General features: G+C 37.9%; 1 protein-coding gene across 7 annotated transcripts in view; it reads left to right on the plus strand.

Moving 5' to 3' along the window:
• Positions 1-16,621, plus strand: part of f (espin protein forked) — a 415,448-nt gene that overhangs the window by 331,106 nt on the left and 67,721 nt on the right. For 6 of the 7 annotated variants that reach the window (XM_069828470.1, XM_069828467.1, XM_069828471.1 and 3 more), the window contains 2 exons: positions 13,956-14,240; positions 16,115-16,174. In XM_069828470.1, coding sequence (XP_069684571.1) covers positions 13,956-14,240; positions 16,115-16,174 — 345 coding nt within the window. The remainder of the gene's footprint in view (positions 1-13,955; positions 14,241-16,114; positions 16,175-16,621) is intronic. The other variant, XM_069828468.1, reaches the window with a different exon arrangement.

Below are 16,621 nucleotides of genomic sequence, written 5' to 3' on the forward strand. Positions count from 1 at the left end.
CATGTTTATATGACATTTTTTGCTCAAAATTGTCTTCGGGAATATGCTCCGTAACTCTTCATGAACCATCCTGTATGTATAAGTCATGAAAATTGCCAAATGGGCATCAATTGGTGTCTTGCGAAACATGATTTCTGTCTTTTACATAGCGCAAATGGGAATCAATCCGGCATTTGCCATTTTAAATAACTAGATTCCTAATTATTTTATGATCGAGGAAACCACTAAAAGCCGCGATCATGTTGGCCAGCCCCAAGGATTTCCGATTGCAAGTCCAGTGTTTTTCCCACTGAGCCACCTCGCTTGGTTCTTTTTTTTTTACAATGAGAAAGTAAAAAGTGTGGCAAACCAACATAAAAACCCATACAGAGGGCACTCGCAGACGAGCTGCCAGTTTAACGCCTTGTAATCTAGAGGTCATGCTAGGTACCAACCTTTGAAACTGAAAAAATGCGATTAAATTTGAATTAATCGTAAATTACCCAGTCAAACTTGTGGAACAAATGTTAATCGACTTCTTTTAGCTGTTTAGCCTGTAGAAATTTGAATTCAAATAATGGCTGCATGTTAACATGTTTTGGTTAATTCGCTAATCGGAGTGGAGTGACAATGGAATGTTGTCGCAAGATGACGTAGCACCGATATCAGATCTTGCTGTAGTCTACTGATAAGCTCATTGGGGAGCGGAGCGCAGTGCTATGTGGATATGCAAGGTGATGTGCCGCCGTGAGCCCGCCGTGCAGGATGAAAAAGGTGGGCACTCTTGCAGCTTGTTTGTCTTCTGACAGAGAACTGACAAGAACGAGAAATAGGGAGAATTTTTTTATCGGATCAATTTAATTCTATGTGGTTATAGAAATTACCGTTACAATCTCTTCGTTACTCAATTGTTTTCAGTGCTTTAAAAATTACAGTGAACCTATATATGTGATAAAGTGTTGAATTGTTCAAAGTTTTAAGAATGACGGGATTTATCATCTTTTAAGTTTTTTCAGTTTTACTATTTTTCATTGACAGATAACCAATTATCAGTTTTCAAACAATCGTAACATGTTTGTTATCATAATCATTATAAACAACAACAGAAAACGCAGTAGATAGACTTTGGAATCTGTTGTATCTCCCTCCATTCGGTACCGTCATTTTTTCATTGATCGTTTATTTTAAACTAGTTTTGCTGTTCTTCGGTTTTACATTCATTTAATATGTTCATAGTTTCATATTTTACCTGTATTATCAGACGTCGTAAGATTTTCATATCAGAGGCATCTCAAAACTAAAACAACAACAATCTGTATTATCTACTGTCTAATAGACTTTGAGCATAAAACTGAATTTTGATGGTCCAGGGCCCGAAATGGGTGGGGGGGTGACCCGGATTGTGAATTTCAGGAACCTTTTACTGTAGTTCCGTCTCGTAAAAAATGGCTATTGTCCGTTCCGGATCAATTTAGTTTGGTATTAAATTGGCCAATATATTTGAATACATTTTTCAATTAAATGTAAATTAAATTGTTAAGAATCCTGACGACAATGTCGACACTTTCGGCGCTACTTTATTGCACTACAGCATTCCTATAAGCTCTCGCTAATTTATAATACGAGACGCATCCAGAAAGTAAGTTTCGCGATTTTTTCCCCTTGAAAGTAAACGTAATTAGCCGTGTCAATTGCGCATGTGCAACAGACCTATGACGTATCAATCATATGCCAGCCGGACAGGTCCCGCCTGGTGCCAGTAGCGTGGCAGCAATGGTCCGAAATGGAAGCTCTTATTCTTTCTCCCGCCGCCTGCGAGGTTCGGTCAGTGATAAAGTTCTTTAATGCACAAAGAATTGCGCCAATTGAAATTCATCGGCAGCTCTATCAGGTCTATGGGCCGAACATCATGAGTAAGCAGATGGTGCGTCGCTGGTGTAGGCAGTTTTCCGAAGGTCGTCAAAGTGTCCATGATGAAGAGCGCAGTGGGCGACCGTCCCTCATCAATGATGATCGTGTTGAGCTGGTGCGGCAGTGCATCATGGAGAACCGTCGCTTCACGATTACTGAGCTGAGCAGCCATTCTCCGCAGATATCGCGATCCTTGTTGCATGAGATTGTCACTAAGCACCTGCTGTTCAAAAAAGTGTGTGCCAGGTGGGTGCCGAAAAACCTGACACCCGAACACAAAATGCAACGTTTAGGAGCAGCACTGACATTTCTGCAACGGTATCACGCTGACGGCGACGAGTTCCTCGACAGGATCGTCACGGGCGATGAGACTTTGATTTCGCACTTCACCCCGGAAACCAAGCAGCAGTCAATGCATTGGCGGCATAGTGTATCTCCGGTCAGGACGAAATTCAAACAGACGCTGTCGGTACGCAAAGTGATGTGCACGGTGTTCTGGGATAGGAAGGGCATTCTGCTCATTGACTTCCTTCCAAGAGGTGAAACAGTGAATGCTGACCGTTACTGTGAAACACTGCGAAAATTGCGACGTGCCATTCAAAACAAGAGGCGTGGAATGCTTACTGCAGGTGTTGTGCTCCTCCATGACAATGCTCGTCCACATACGGCTCGGCGCACAGCAGCTGTTTTGACGGAATTTGGCTGGGAGTTGTTTCATCATTAATCACCCTACAGTCCTGATCTTGCTCCCAGCGATTTTCACGTTTCCTTGCACCTCAAGAAATTCCTGTCCTCCGGTGAGCGTTTTGGCAACGACGAAGAGCTGAAGACGTCTGTCACACGCTGGTTCCATTCACAGGCGGCAGATTTCTACGATAGAGGGATACAAAAGTTGATCCCACGATACGACAAGTGTCTCAATTCTGATGGTGGCTATATTGAAAAATAGCTGAAACATTGCTGTACCTGTTGCCAATAAATGTTTTCCTGAAAGGTTGTGTTCTTTAAAAAAAAATAGGGAATCTTACTTTCTGGATGCGCCTCGTACTTTTGCGGCATGACTTTGATATTCTTGATTTTATATTCAGTATCATTCAGGTTCTGAATAATACGCGGCGTGAGTGAAATTAAAATTACGGAACTGAGCGACATTTTATCACTCCATATCAAGCTAATGATCAAATGTCGTAGGTCCCTGCTAGGCAACAAGTCGAATTTCTTATTGCTTAAATTGCGACCTCAGTATCTATTTCAGACTTTGCGAAACGAAGGTTCCAGTCATAAGAGTAGGGCCGGAAATAATTTCCTCTCGCTATTAATAATATAAGACTATATATGTACGTCGAAATAAGTTATTGAAGACCTGTGCATTTAACTCTCTATTTTTTTTTCGGCTGAATGAAGTAACTATCGTTCATGGTTTCTGTCTGTGTAAATAGGCGTATGATAAAAGAGAAGAACATTTCCTAAGACTTTTATACTCTATTAATAAAATTGATGTGTAAGCAAAAACGTAAATATTTCATGGTCTTCATTTCACTGGTCATTAATTCCGTTGTTGCCGTTATCAACAACACCGTGTCCACGAAAATAACGAACTCCGGCTGGTGAAAACGTCCATTTCGAGTTCTGCATGGTCATTTATATTTGTATGAAATATGAATAATTGAATGTTTTGTATAAATACATTGTTCACATTGAGACGTTTTTGCGGTATCTATTTTTCAAGCATGTTACGATTCGCATTACTGACGTGTGATATCAGTTAGAAATTGTATCTATTCAACGTTGCAAATATGACGTAAGAAAATAAAGAAATGACTCAAATGTCGATTATTAGCTATAGCGCGAATCAAGATTTGTCTGCATTGACATGAGCCATTTACCACTTTGTATATGCTTACAGTTAGTAAAATATTTTCACAGCTTCATATCTGCACATTAAAGTAGACAACATAGTGTTTACTACTGCTGCTATTAATACAACTATCACCTGTACTATTACCATTAAGAATACTATTACGACTGTTATCACTACTTTCGATACTATCGTAGGTACTAAATTTAATGCTGATACTAGAAACAGTATCATTGTTAATCTACCATTAGCACTATCAGTATACCATGTTACTAGAACCGTTGGCATTACTACTACCACTTACTTCACGAGTTATCACTATCGCTGTCATTTTACAACTTACTATCACTAACATCTACTATATCTGTCTTACTACTAGGCTACCATTGTCATTGTTACTACCTCTTACTACCAGGCACATACAAGGCTACTGTTATATTTACTGTCACTTACTATTTCTACCATTAGCACTACATCATTGTTACTACCACTTCCTCGTATTACCACTACTAACACAAGTCTACTACACCATTGTTACTACTACCGTTGACATTGTTACTTCCACTTACTATAGCACTGTCACTACTTCGACTGGCATTGTTACCACCACTTACCATTACCAAAGCCATCTTCAGTTACAAGCCGGAGCATGGGTAGGTTTGGCAACGCTGAGTGGAGGCAGACGGAGGCGAAATAAAGCAAGACGTTTGACGTTTTAGTGCTTTGGTTTCATGTCACGTGTATATTTTCGACATTGATTTATACAAAATTAAGTGCATATGATGACGATTCAGTGTATTGATATAGGTACGTAATTTATTATGTAATCCGAAATGGTATTTTATTTGAGTTTCAGAATACCGCATAAGTACTTGCATACAGCCACTTATAACTTAAAAAAAAATTAAAAGCATTTTTTTTATTCACGATACAAGAGAAAATAAATAAATACTAAAAGAAATGTTACTTGTACCAAAAATAAATAAAATAACGACGTACTTTCGCAATACCCTATTCCAATCAATTAACAAAACTGGCAATGTTTTGCCGCTTTATGTAGTTTCACCTCTGACGTGACATGTCTAGGATATCGTAAATTATAATCTCATGTGTTTATCTGTCATGCTTTTCTATAAATATTTCAGATGCCTATGAAGCCAGTTTTAGTTTGAACCTGGCCAGTCACCATAACAATACTCTTATCCTGAATTATTTGTTATAAACTATTAAAAATATAATTTTAAATAAATATAACTACAGAAAACGAGCTAAGAATGTAAATTATGGAAATAAAATACAAATATAAACAGAGGAAACTATTGACATCATATAATAAAGTATGCGGATGTAAATACAATTAGGCCAAATATAAAGCTCTATGAAAAAATGCAGAAACATACCTTTAACATAATACGCAACAAAACAACACATTAGGCCTATCTATTAGCGTAAACTCAGTGAATTTTAATCCTGTAAATACTTAGTGAAAAGAAACATGTTTATAACTAATTTATTACAAAACAAGTAATATTAGGCCTAATAAACAAACCTTGAAAACCAACAAAGCGAGTGTATGCATCTTCAAATTGCAGGTAGTTCTGACGTATAGCATGCATTCCGAATCTTCAACAAAACTGCAACATTTATGGGATTACAAAACAGCTGTTTCCAATGAACTTGAAAATCAACGGCGTAATTTTATTGATATAATGTAGCAGGTGAGACCCAACAATTTGGATAGAATTTTGATACACCACAAACCACAAGTAAGACTATAAAAATGTAGTTTATACAGTATTTAATGTCTAGAAGAATATTGTCAATGATTTTGTCATCATTAACCATAAAAATTGTCAAAGACTGCAACCATTTTATTTTCATTGTCTTGCTTTTTTCACCAATATGCACTTAGTTTATAATACATAAACACTGAACGTTTGGTACGACCGCGAACATAATTTCATCGACACACACTTGTTATAACATTCATTTACATTAAGACTCGACATTAACACAAACCACGTGCTTCTCTATCGTAGGTCTCCGCTTGACAGTTAATTACAGTGTTGCCGACCCAATGCTCCGGCTCTACTATTACCCAATACTACATCAGTGTTACTAGGCCTACTACTATCACTATCACTATTACTTCTCCCAGCCACCGTCGGAGCTCAAGCGATAGTGTGTTTATCTGTTGATCCGGAACTACTCGTACGTTCAGGCGTGGATTTGATTTCCGTTTGAACTGATTATTTGGTTGGATTTCTTCTGAGTTTTCCCCCAACTATAAAGTGAATGTCAGGTAATCATGGCAAATTGTTGACTTTATCTCGCCAAATAGCATCTCGCTACCACCAGTTGAATCGACGCTAAATAATCTAGTAGTTGATTTAACGTTTTTAAATAACCAACTAAAACCACGACTGCTACCACAACCACTGTATTAGTCGGATATTAACAACGCTGTAGTAACATTATATGCTAGCCATTAGGTTGCGTCCATTTTCTGCTTTTCTCTTCAGAATTTACGTAGGTTCCTTCAATGAAATGGTGACAAACAGAGTGATAAGAGTGGCTTATCGGCTTGGAGCTCACATTGATTCTTTCCCACAGTTCCAAATCACATTCGTATTCCTTACAATTGTTTTCCCACCCAACCACGTAATCAGCCCAAGCGAGAATCGAACCCACACCCGAGCTCAATTCCGAAACAGCAGGCAAACGCGCTACCGTCTAAGGTACACCGGTGGCTTATTATTATTATTATTATTATTATTATTATTATTATTATTATCTCTCATTATTATCTCTCATTTTAAGAGTTGTACTTACGTCTCCATTCGTATTCTGTCTCGAACTGTCTATTCGAATACGGTACCCAATATTAAACATTAGCTAAATTTGAGTTTCTTTTGTGGAAGGTTTATATTTGAGTGCTTCTTTATTTAACAACACTTCTATCTAATAGGGTCGGTGAAAAAGTGGTATGTCGATGAAAAAGTAAGAATGCAGTAAGAATTAGAAGAAAACTGGAAGTATTTGGACATATTTTTCCTTTCAATAGCCTTTACACTTCTATATCTCGCAAGACGTGCTGAAGATCGAACCCAAGTCCCCTTTTTGAAAGCCAGCCGGCTGACTAATTCCAATAACGTTGAGCTGTTCTTAGAACAATGATATCATGCAAAAATATTAAGTGAAATATTTCAAGAATTACATTTAATTGAAGGGCGCGGCACATGCTAATAAAACAATAAAAATTGCACAATTATGTGCTGCATGGAAAAGTGCGGTATCTAATCAACACTCCCCCGCGTAGAAACACGGGGATTAGTTGTGTGGTGATGTTATCTCGGTAGCGGAGATAAGTAGATTTAAAATTGGCATTGACTCTCTCCATTATTAGCCTACAGCTACTTGTTCACAGCTAGAGTTTGTCAGAGGCGAAAGAATAGAAAAAAAGAGTAAGAGAGAGTAACTCAAATAAATGGTTATACGATTTCAATCTTCCTTGTCTTTTTGCTCTAGTTTCGTTTCTTGTATCCTTTGTTACTTGCTTATTTCCTTATTTATTTTAGTTAACCATTGCATTTATGTTTTTGTCTCGTATTCTATTGATGTTCTTATTTTTCATCAATTAAAACTTAATAAACGAAAAAAATATTGCATTCATCATTACCTCCTTCCCTCAAGGATTGTTCTTTGGCCCGTTTCGTACTTAATAATGTGAGATGTGTAAACAAATTCCAGACATTCACCAGGTAACGAGATTTCCAGGTGATGCTGTCAGCATATATTAAATACTAAATAAAATAATCAAACAAAATAAATAAAATAATATATATAAACTCTATAGGGTCTTCTCGTCCCATAAATAAATTTAAGCTTTTTAACTTAAAAATTAAATTCAACAAAAATAATAAGAAACAGTTTATTCAAGTCCATGGGTTCTTACCATATTATTAAAAAAAATCGCACATCTAATTGCTTGATATTTAGATAAGTATATTTATTTCACTGTCGGGATTCGATCTTGGATATTCTGCATTTGTATCCGAAAACTCTACCGATTGAGCCACACTCTCTCTCTCTCTCTCTCTCTCTCTCTCTCTCTCTCTCTCTCTCTCTGACATTACGACCCCTATATAGCCACTGTCTGCCTTAATTATTGAAGACCAGCCTTCCCTGTCCTGAGTTCATCTTCTCCAACATCTTATTCCCAATACTTTAATATCCTCCTCCAAATCTCCCAACCATCTCTTTCTAGGTCTGCCGATACATCATTTAGCATTGGTTTACCACTGAATATCGTTGTGATTAGGTATTACCGATTGAACCACACTAATTATAATTATAACTTTTTATAATTATCATCATCATTATCATTTGAAACAATAAACATAGTGGCCTATTACGATCTTCTAACAGATGTTTTCCGCCTTTCTGTGTGGAAAAGAATCTAAGTATTCTGTTATTTTAACATGATGATGCCGTGAACTCTGTAAATATTAAACAGTAGGTGTTATTTTTAATTAATCAGCAATTTCATTATTCCTCTACAGTCCAAAAGACTATAGTCAACTGTTCTCCTTAAAAATCTCATTTCTATATTTACTTACTTACTTACAAATGGCTTTTAAGAAATCCACGGGTTCAGTGCCGCCCTCACATAAGCCCGCCATCGGTCCCTGTTCTGTGCAAGATTAATCCACTCTCTATCATCATATCCCACCTCCCTCAAATCCATTTTAATATTATCCTCCCATCTACATCTCGGCATCCCCAAAGGTCTTTTTCCCTCCGGCCTCCCAACTAACACTCTATATGCATTTCTAGAGTCACCCATTCGTGCTACATACACTACCCATCTCAAACGTCTGGATTTAATGTTCCTAATTATGTCAGGTGAAGAATACAAAGCGTACAGTTCTGCGTTGTGTAACTTCATCCCTCTTAGCCCCAAATATTTTCCTAAGAACCTTATTCTCAAACACCCTTAATCTCTGTTCCTCTCTCAAAGTGAGAGTCCAAGTTTCAGTCATGCAGAACAACCGGTAATATAACTGTTTTATAAATTCTAACTTTCAGAGTTTTTGACAGCAGACTAGATGACAAAAGCTTCTTAACCGAACAATAATACGCATTTCCCATATTTATTCTGCGTTTAATTTCCTCCCGAGTGTCATTTATATTTGTTACTGTTCCTCCAAGATATTTGAATTTTTCCACCTCTTCGAAGGATAAATATCCAGTTTTTATGTTTCCATTTCGTACAATATTCTGGTCACGAAACATAATCATATACTTCGTCTTTTCGGGGTTTACTTTCAAACCTATCGCCTTAATTGCTTCAAGTAAAATTTCCGTGTTTTCCGTAATCGTTTCTGGATTTTCTCCGTATCTCATTTGTATAGCTGTTAAATTTCGCTCTTCTTCACGTCGAATTGTCCAAACTTCATTACCGTAGTTTAGAGTTGATCTTGCGAAAAGTTTGTGTAACTTGAGTCTTATACGTTTTTGGATTTCTGTGTCTGGAAAAACTTGGTTAATGATTCTCAATGCTTTTTTACTAATCTTGGATTTTGTTTGATGTATCACATTCTTCCAAGTATGTTAGGTGGTAGCCTAAGTATTTAAAGGAATTAATCCGTTCCACTTTGAAATGTCTAATACAAATCTTGCTTCTCACTGGTAGTTTAGCCTTAAAGAGTATAATTTTAGTTTTACTTGGTGACATTATAATGTTAAGGTGATGTATTGATGTACTGAGCACTGTAAATCCCCTTCATTATTGCCTAGAAAAACTAGATGATCTGAGTACAACGAAGTATGTACAGAGGTGTGAAAATTATTAGAATAATCTCCGTTCCATTACTCTTTCATCGTATTAATTTTAAAGATTTTTTAATAGTTACTGTAATAATAAATACAGTGTCTTACCTTACTCCAATCATTTTCAAATTGTTCTCTGACTTGTTTAGCCCATTTAAGTCTTTGCTTTGCCATTTCTGGTGTAATTTTTGCTTTCTTTCGAGGACGGCGTGCATGAAGTCCGGCATCTATCAACTTGCGACGGACTGTTGAATCACAGACATTTACTCCATACTGTTCCAAATTCTTCCTTAGATCTTTACTGGTGTGTCTTCTGTTTTTCTTTGCAAGTTGAACAAGTTTTCTTTCAGTTCTTGGGCTGATTATTCTCTTCCGACCACATTTTCCTACTCGAGAAGAAGAGTACTGCTTATCATTATCCAAAGCCTTCTTCACTCTAGAGACTGAAGCTTGAGATATCATTAACCTTTTCGATATTTCTTGTTGTGTGTATGTTCTTTCATGCAAAAGACACTCTACCAGAGCTAATTTTCTTGGCTTTAGATCACTTGTCTTTCCCATTTTAATAAATTTTTAAGATTCACACAGAATTGAATACAGAGACTATAATTCACAGCATTAATACTTATATATGCACAAAACAGATGTATACGTTCATTTGAACCTTCACAACAATTTGTTTAAAGCATTTCTTAATTAATTTTTTATGTTTCCAATTCCGCCAACATAATATAATTTCTGAATTCCCATAACAATTGTAAAATAAGAAAAATACCAATGTACAACAATGCTTTCCAGCATTGTTAGCAGTAAATATATCCTACAAGAGTATAGTAATATTATATACCAATATTCATCAATTCAATGAATATTTGTGAAGGAACTATTAAAAAACCTTTAAAATTAAGATTATTCTAATAATTTTCACACCTCTGTAATATGTTATTCCCTTGTAGTGAACTGTCAAACAATGTAATAATGATATAATGCAAGCTCATATATTTTATGCACTTTCTTTACTCATAGCCTATCAATCCTACAACCTCTGTATACATGACCAGATTTTATAAATTAGAAATTACTTACCGTATTTCGAAACCTCATTTTAATCAATGTTTATTCATACATACTGTTCTGTCCAAGGGCAGGTCTTCCACTGCAAACCCAGCATTTTCAAATCTTTCTTATTTCACGCCTTTCTCTTAATCTCCGCATACGATCCATGAATCTTAATGTTGTCTATCATCTGGTACCTTCTTCTGCCCCTATTTTTCTTCCATTCACCATTCCTTCCAGTGCATCCTTCAGTGGGCAGTTTCTTCTTAGTCAGTGACTCAGCCAGCTCCTTTTTCTCTTCGTGATCAGTTTCAGCATTATTCTTCTTTCATCCATTCTTTCAAACACAGCTTCGCTTCTTATTCTGTCTGTCCATTTCACACGTTCCATTTTTCTCCATATCCACATACCAAATGCTTCTAGTCATTTCTCTTCACTTCTCATAATGCCCATGTCCATGTTTCTGCCCCCATACAATGCCACACTCCACACAAATCACTTCACTAGACTCTTGCTTAGTTCTTTTTCCAGAGGTTCGAAGAAGATGCTTCTTTTTCTGTTAAAAACTTCCTTGGTAATCGTTATCCTCCTTTTGACTTCCTGTCAGCAGCTCATGTTACTGCTTATAGTACACCTCAAGTATTTGAAGCTGTGCACTTGGTTCTACTGCCTCATTTCGAATTCGCACGTTCTTCTTTATTTTTCTTTCTAAACCATGGCCTTTGTCTTATTTGCATTATATTCATCCCATACTGCTCACAGTTCATTTAGCTCCAGTCGCAAATCCTTTAATATCGTCTTCCCTTCTCGTGTGCCAACAACTCCATTATCATCAACATATCTTATGCACTTCATTCGCCTTCCTCCTGTAATACATTAAAATAATCACAACAATAAGACTTCAACTTAATTTAAGCTAACCATACTTTCTTCACCTGACATAATTAGGAACATAAAATCGAGACGTTTGAGATGGGCAGGGCATGTAGCACGTATGGGCGAATCCAGAAATGCATATAGAGTGTTAGTTGGGAGACCGGAGGGAAAAAGACCTTTAGGGAGGCCGAGACGTAGATGGGAGGATAATATTAAAATGGATTTGAGGGAGGTGGGGTATGATGATAGAGACTGGATTAATCTTGCACAGGATAGGGACCGCTGGCGGGCTTATGTGAGGGCGGCAATGAACCTTCGGGTTCCTTAAAAGCCATTTGTAAGTAAGTAAGTATACTAAAAGAGAAAACTGGAGAGTATCCATTATTAATTTTTAAGATAATATTTTATTTTTATTGAGGGAGGTGGGATATGATAGAAACTGGATTAATCTTGCAAAGGATAGGGACCGATGGCGGGCTTATATGAGGGCTGAGATGAACCTGCGGGTTGCTTAAAAGCCATTTGTAAGTTTTATTTTATTTTTATATTTTACACAATACGGGTTTTGAGGTTATGTTGGTACTAATTAGGCCTACTATTAAATAGGCTACTCTTATTTAATACATAACATTGGCATCCTCTAGAGTTACTAGTTGTTTCGAATACCGACGCATTAATGCAATCTAATCTTGATTGACTTGGATAAAACATGTTTGTAATGGGTTGTTCGCATTGCAGCCGGGAGTTCCACGCGTGTAATAATGACGTTTGACGTTGAGAGGGCGTTTAGCTGACGAACTGTACGCATCGCAGTCAGGAGCTCCATGCATGTAATAATGACGTTCGACATGAAGAGGACGTTGCACTCGAGACTTCACGCCAGCAATAATGCTGATTGTTTTAGAAGGCATATGATTGACAAGTTGTCTACATTGCAATCACAGACTTGACGCGTGCAATAATATTGATCTACACGCTGGAGGTGTGTGACTGTCAGATTGTTCTAAACTTGATGCGTATAAATAATAATGTTGATCGTCATAGAGAATGCATGTGTTTGAGAAATGATTTGCATTGCTTCCAGAGACCATCCGTACAATAATGTTAATTGACGTGGATTAGACGTGTTAGGCCGCTTACCCACTGGTCGAAACAAAATCAACATCGAACAAATATAATTGTTCAACGAAGTTTGCATTATTTTAAATTGGAGTTTACCCAGAGACCAAAATGTTTTAAAACAATATTTTTGGTTCTCGAACATCGAACAACTGTCTAACGAAGTGCGTCTGTAAAATGCTCGATGGAAACGTCTAAGGATTAAAATGCAGTTCGTCTACACTGTTATCCTGCTAACATTGAAGTCTTGAAGTTCTTTATTCACTATGTACCTTAAACAATTACTTGTCTTAAAGTAACTGGAAGTCACTATACTGGAAAAATACTTTTTCTCCAGTTGCTATCAGAATTCCTGAGCTTGTTTTCTATCAAGCTTAGTAGATAATCAAAGTAGTTGTTTTTATCCCGGTATAGTTAAATACTTCCTGTCATCTTGTAATCTTTTCATAAGCCGCAAACGCCTCTCTGTGTTCATAAATTGGATGGACCAAAACTCGCGTTAATTCGCAGCCTCCAATAGCTAGAGTAAAAGAAGACAGGGGGTAGAGATTTGTCTTCCTTACACTTCATCGTTTTGACTACTGAAGGAAATTTTGTTTTTTCTGATGATTATATCCCACAGCATCGAACACTTGTTCGAAGCAATTGTCATAAACAATTTGTTTCAAACTAATTATTTCGATAAGTAAGCGGCCACTGAAACATTGTTCGCTTTGTAGTCAAATACTGCACTTATAATAATGTTGATTGTGTTAGACAAGATAATGTGCTTTTCTTGAAGACGTGCGATTGACGGATTGTTCGCATTACAGTCGAAGACTTCTCTATAGTGAACACAAAACAACTCTGAACATGGATTAAGGCAATTGAATGCTGCGTGAGGCGCACTGTTCTCAGGAAGAGAGAGGGAGAGTGACAGACGGCAGATAGTAGGTGCTCCCTCTGTCTCATACTACACATTTTGTGCGAGTAAAAAATACATAAAAAAACATCGCCACTGCGAGCTAGCGCCTTTCGTAGACAACGTTGCAGCAATCTCAGTGGCTGATTACAGAATAGCGGCTGTGTCTAGCCTCGCCTCATGTTCATTGCTGTTCTATGTTCGCTTTAGATGTTAACTGACTTGCAGAGAGTACGCTATATCATTCACAAATTTTTTGCATTGGAATGGGATAAATTATGTGAGCAGTAATATTGATCGACTTGAAGAAGGTGTGCGCTTGGACGGATTTTTCGTATTGCAGTCACTGTCTTTATTTGTGTAATATTGTAATATTGATAAACATGGAGAAAGCGTGTGACTGACGGATTGTTCACATTGCAGTCAAGGTGGAGGTGCACAGCAGCAGCTCAGGCGCGGGCTCTGACGAGAACCTCAGCTCCTCGGATTTGAGTGAGCGCAGCGCCGACCCAGAGAATGACTATGAGGAGATCTACCAGTCGCGTGAGGAGAAGCCTGCACGTAGGCGCAGTCGGGACTCTGGCAGTCACAGCCGCACCGGCAGCACCAGCAGTTCCTCGAACGGTCACCAGGTGGTGGTAACATCGGCGCCACCTCCGGCTCCCCAGCCGCCTCCTCAGGAAGAGCCCTCAATGACAGCGTCCACAGGTACAATTGAATTCCAGTAACTTGGGACAGAGTTCGTGCCGGGCAAATTCCAATTGCAGGAAAATTACTACAGTCCAGACAATAAATATAGGTGGATAGACTATTTCCCTTCCAGGTGCAATAAATCTGCTGACATTGTCACATTGTCGGATTGTAATAACCAGGAGTACGATTTGTACTTCGCAGACTGCATAGTCAATAAATTTGCTAATACATTCTGATTCCAGTAAACTAGATTAGGGTTTGTACTAAGTGGATTCCGTGTGCAGTTGGATTCTGGTTGACTAATATATACATATATATATATATATATATATATATATATATATATACTTGTATAATGTCTCATACAGTATGTACAGTCTTAGAAAAAAGTTTTGTTGCACAGCTGCCTTATAAGTCGCAGAAAGGAGGCAGGCCAGAGGACGAGCGACCTGGTTCACAAGAGAACTAGTTGAGGTAATAAAATTAGTTTGTTTCGTTGTATGTCTGATCATGCACACTGCCTCCTTTCTGGGACTTACAGGAGGTGTGATTATTAAATTTCGAGACTGTGTCTGTTATGAGCGATGGGATCACGTGATTGACACTCGCGCGCAGCAGTGATGCTAGATGACCTTGAAGAGACGCGACACAAAGTTTCAAATTGCTGTCTTCTTTGAGACCTGTGTTACACAAGGTTTTTTAGCACGTAAATCCGCGCATTTACGAAATCACGAGAGACTCGACACTGGAGCAGAGAGCCAACATCAAATTCTTCGGGAAATCGGAACCAAAATCCATGGAATGTTGAATCAAGCCTGCGGGAATGAAGCAGTGAGTCGGGCGAGATTTTTGAGTGGCATACGCGTTTCAGAAATAGCAGAACATCGCTGGAGGACGACGAGAGGCCAGTTTGACCACACACTTGCCACACTGCCGAGAATGTTGAAAAAATTCGACAAATTGTGCATGATGATCGACGCTTCACCATCAGAGAAATTGCTGACATCGTCAACATGTCATTTGGAGAGATTCAAATGATCCTCACATCTACATCCAAATGGATGCTCCACAACAATGCGCTAGCTCACAGAGCTGTCGCAACACGCCAGTTTTGCAGCCGTAACAAGGTGGTCGTCGTTCCTCACCCCCCGTATTCATCAGATTTGACCCCCTGCGAATTTTTTTTTTTTTTTTTTTTTTTTTTTTGTTTCCGAAGATGAAATTCAAGCTAAAGGGTCGCCTTTTTGGCACTGTGGAGGAGATCCAACGCGAATTGCAGAAGCTGCTTGACAGGCTTCAAGAACGCGACTTAGAGAAGCATTCCAAAAATGGCAGACGCGCAGGGATCAGCGTATAGCTGCCCAACTGGACAACTTTGAAGGGGATGGCAGCCAAATTTAAATTGGACAATTTTATTTCCATTTATGGGACAGGTCTTGGAATTTAATGATCACACCTCTTAAAGTATCTGTGCGACAAAACTTTTTTCTAAGACTGTACTTGCGCAGGCTTCGGGTTTTAGTAGTGTAGGGAATTCAACTCCTCGAGAAGATCCTTCAACTAGTGTCAGGTGGGAATAGTCTTTAAAACTTACCTGATCTCTTTTACACATTTAATATTACAATACTGAACAAATTTCAATTATTACATTTCTTTATTTAGTGCTTCTTGTATGGATATTGCAATTTTATCATATAGTATCGCTGAAAACGGGAAGCTAAACTATTTAAAGTACATACATGTTTTTAATGTCTGTACAAGGGATTGTGTATATTATTCGTGTACGATCAGTCACAGGTTCTCAAATTTAACTCACAGTTTTTATGCATGTATTTTAGAATAGTTTAGTTGGCAGTGACACTGACTGTCGACTGTCTGTTGTTGCACAGATCTCGAGCCAGTCTCCATGCTCGACATTATAATAAGCAGTTACGACGAAGAGGAGCAAGGTACAGTACAATCTGCTGGTTGTGTTTCAATGATTGTGGTGGAAGGCGCTGTCGTTATTGTCCCATGAATGTATCACTTTAACAAGCAATTTTTCTCAAGTGAAAAACTAGGTGACTGCTAATTATATTGTTTTACCAAATTAATTCTGTGGTTTCTAGTATTTTGTTATACATTAAATAGCACCTCATGAGACTACAGTCATTTCGATGAAATCTCTTTTTTTCACGTTCCCTAAACTCTCAACGCGAATAAAGTTATCTACGTATGAACTTACTCCATTGATTTGGATATGTTTATCTGCTGAACGTCCACACATTATGCTTGAGTTTACATTCTTTCCACATCCCTTCTCACAATCCAAACTTCGAGTCGGTACCTCGGATGATGTCTTACCTAATCAAGTTAGGTAAGCTTTCTAGCTAATGAGACCGGATTCATTTCCTTAA

Source organism: Periplaneta americana, chromosome 6 (genome assembly GCF_040183065.1).
Source record: "Periplaneta americana isolate PAMFEO1 chromosome 6, P.americana_PAMFEO1_priV1, whole genome shotgun sequence".
NCBI lineage: Eukaryota > Metazoa > Arthropoda > Insecta > Blattodea > Blattidae > Periplaneta > Periplaneta americana.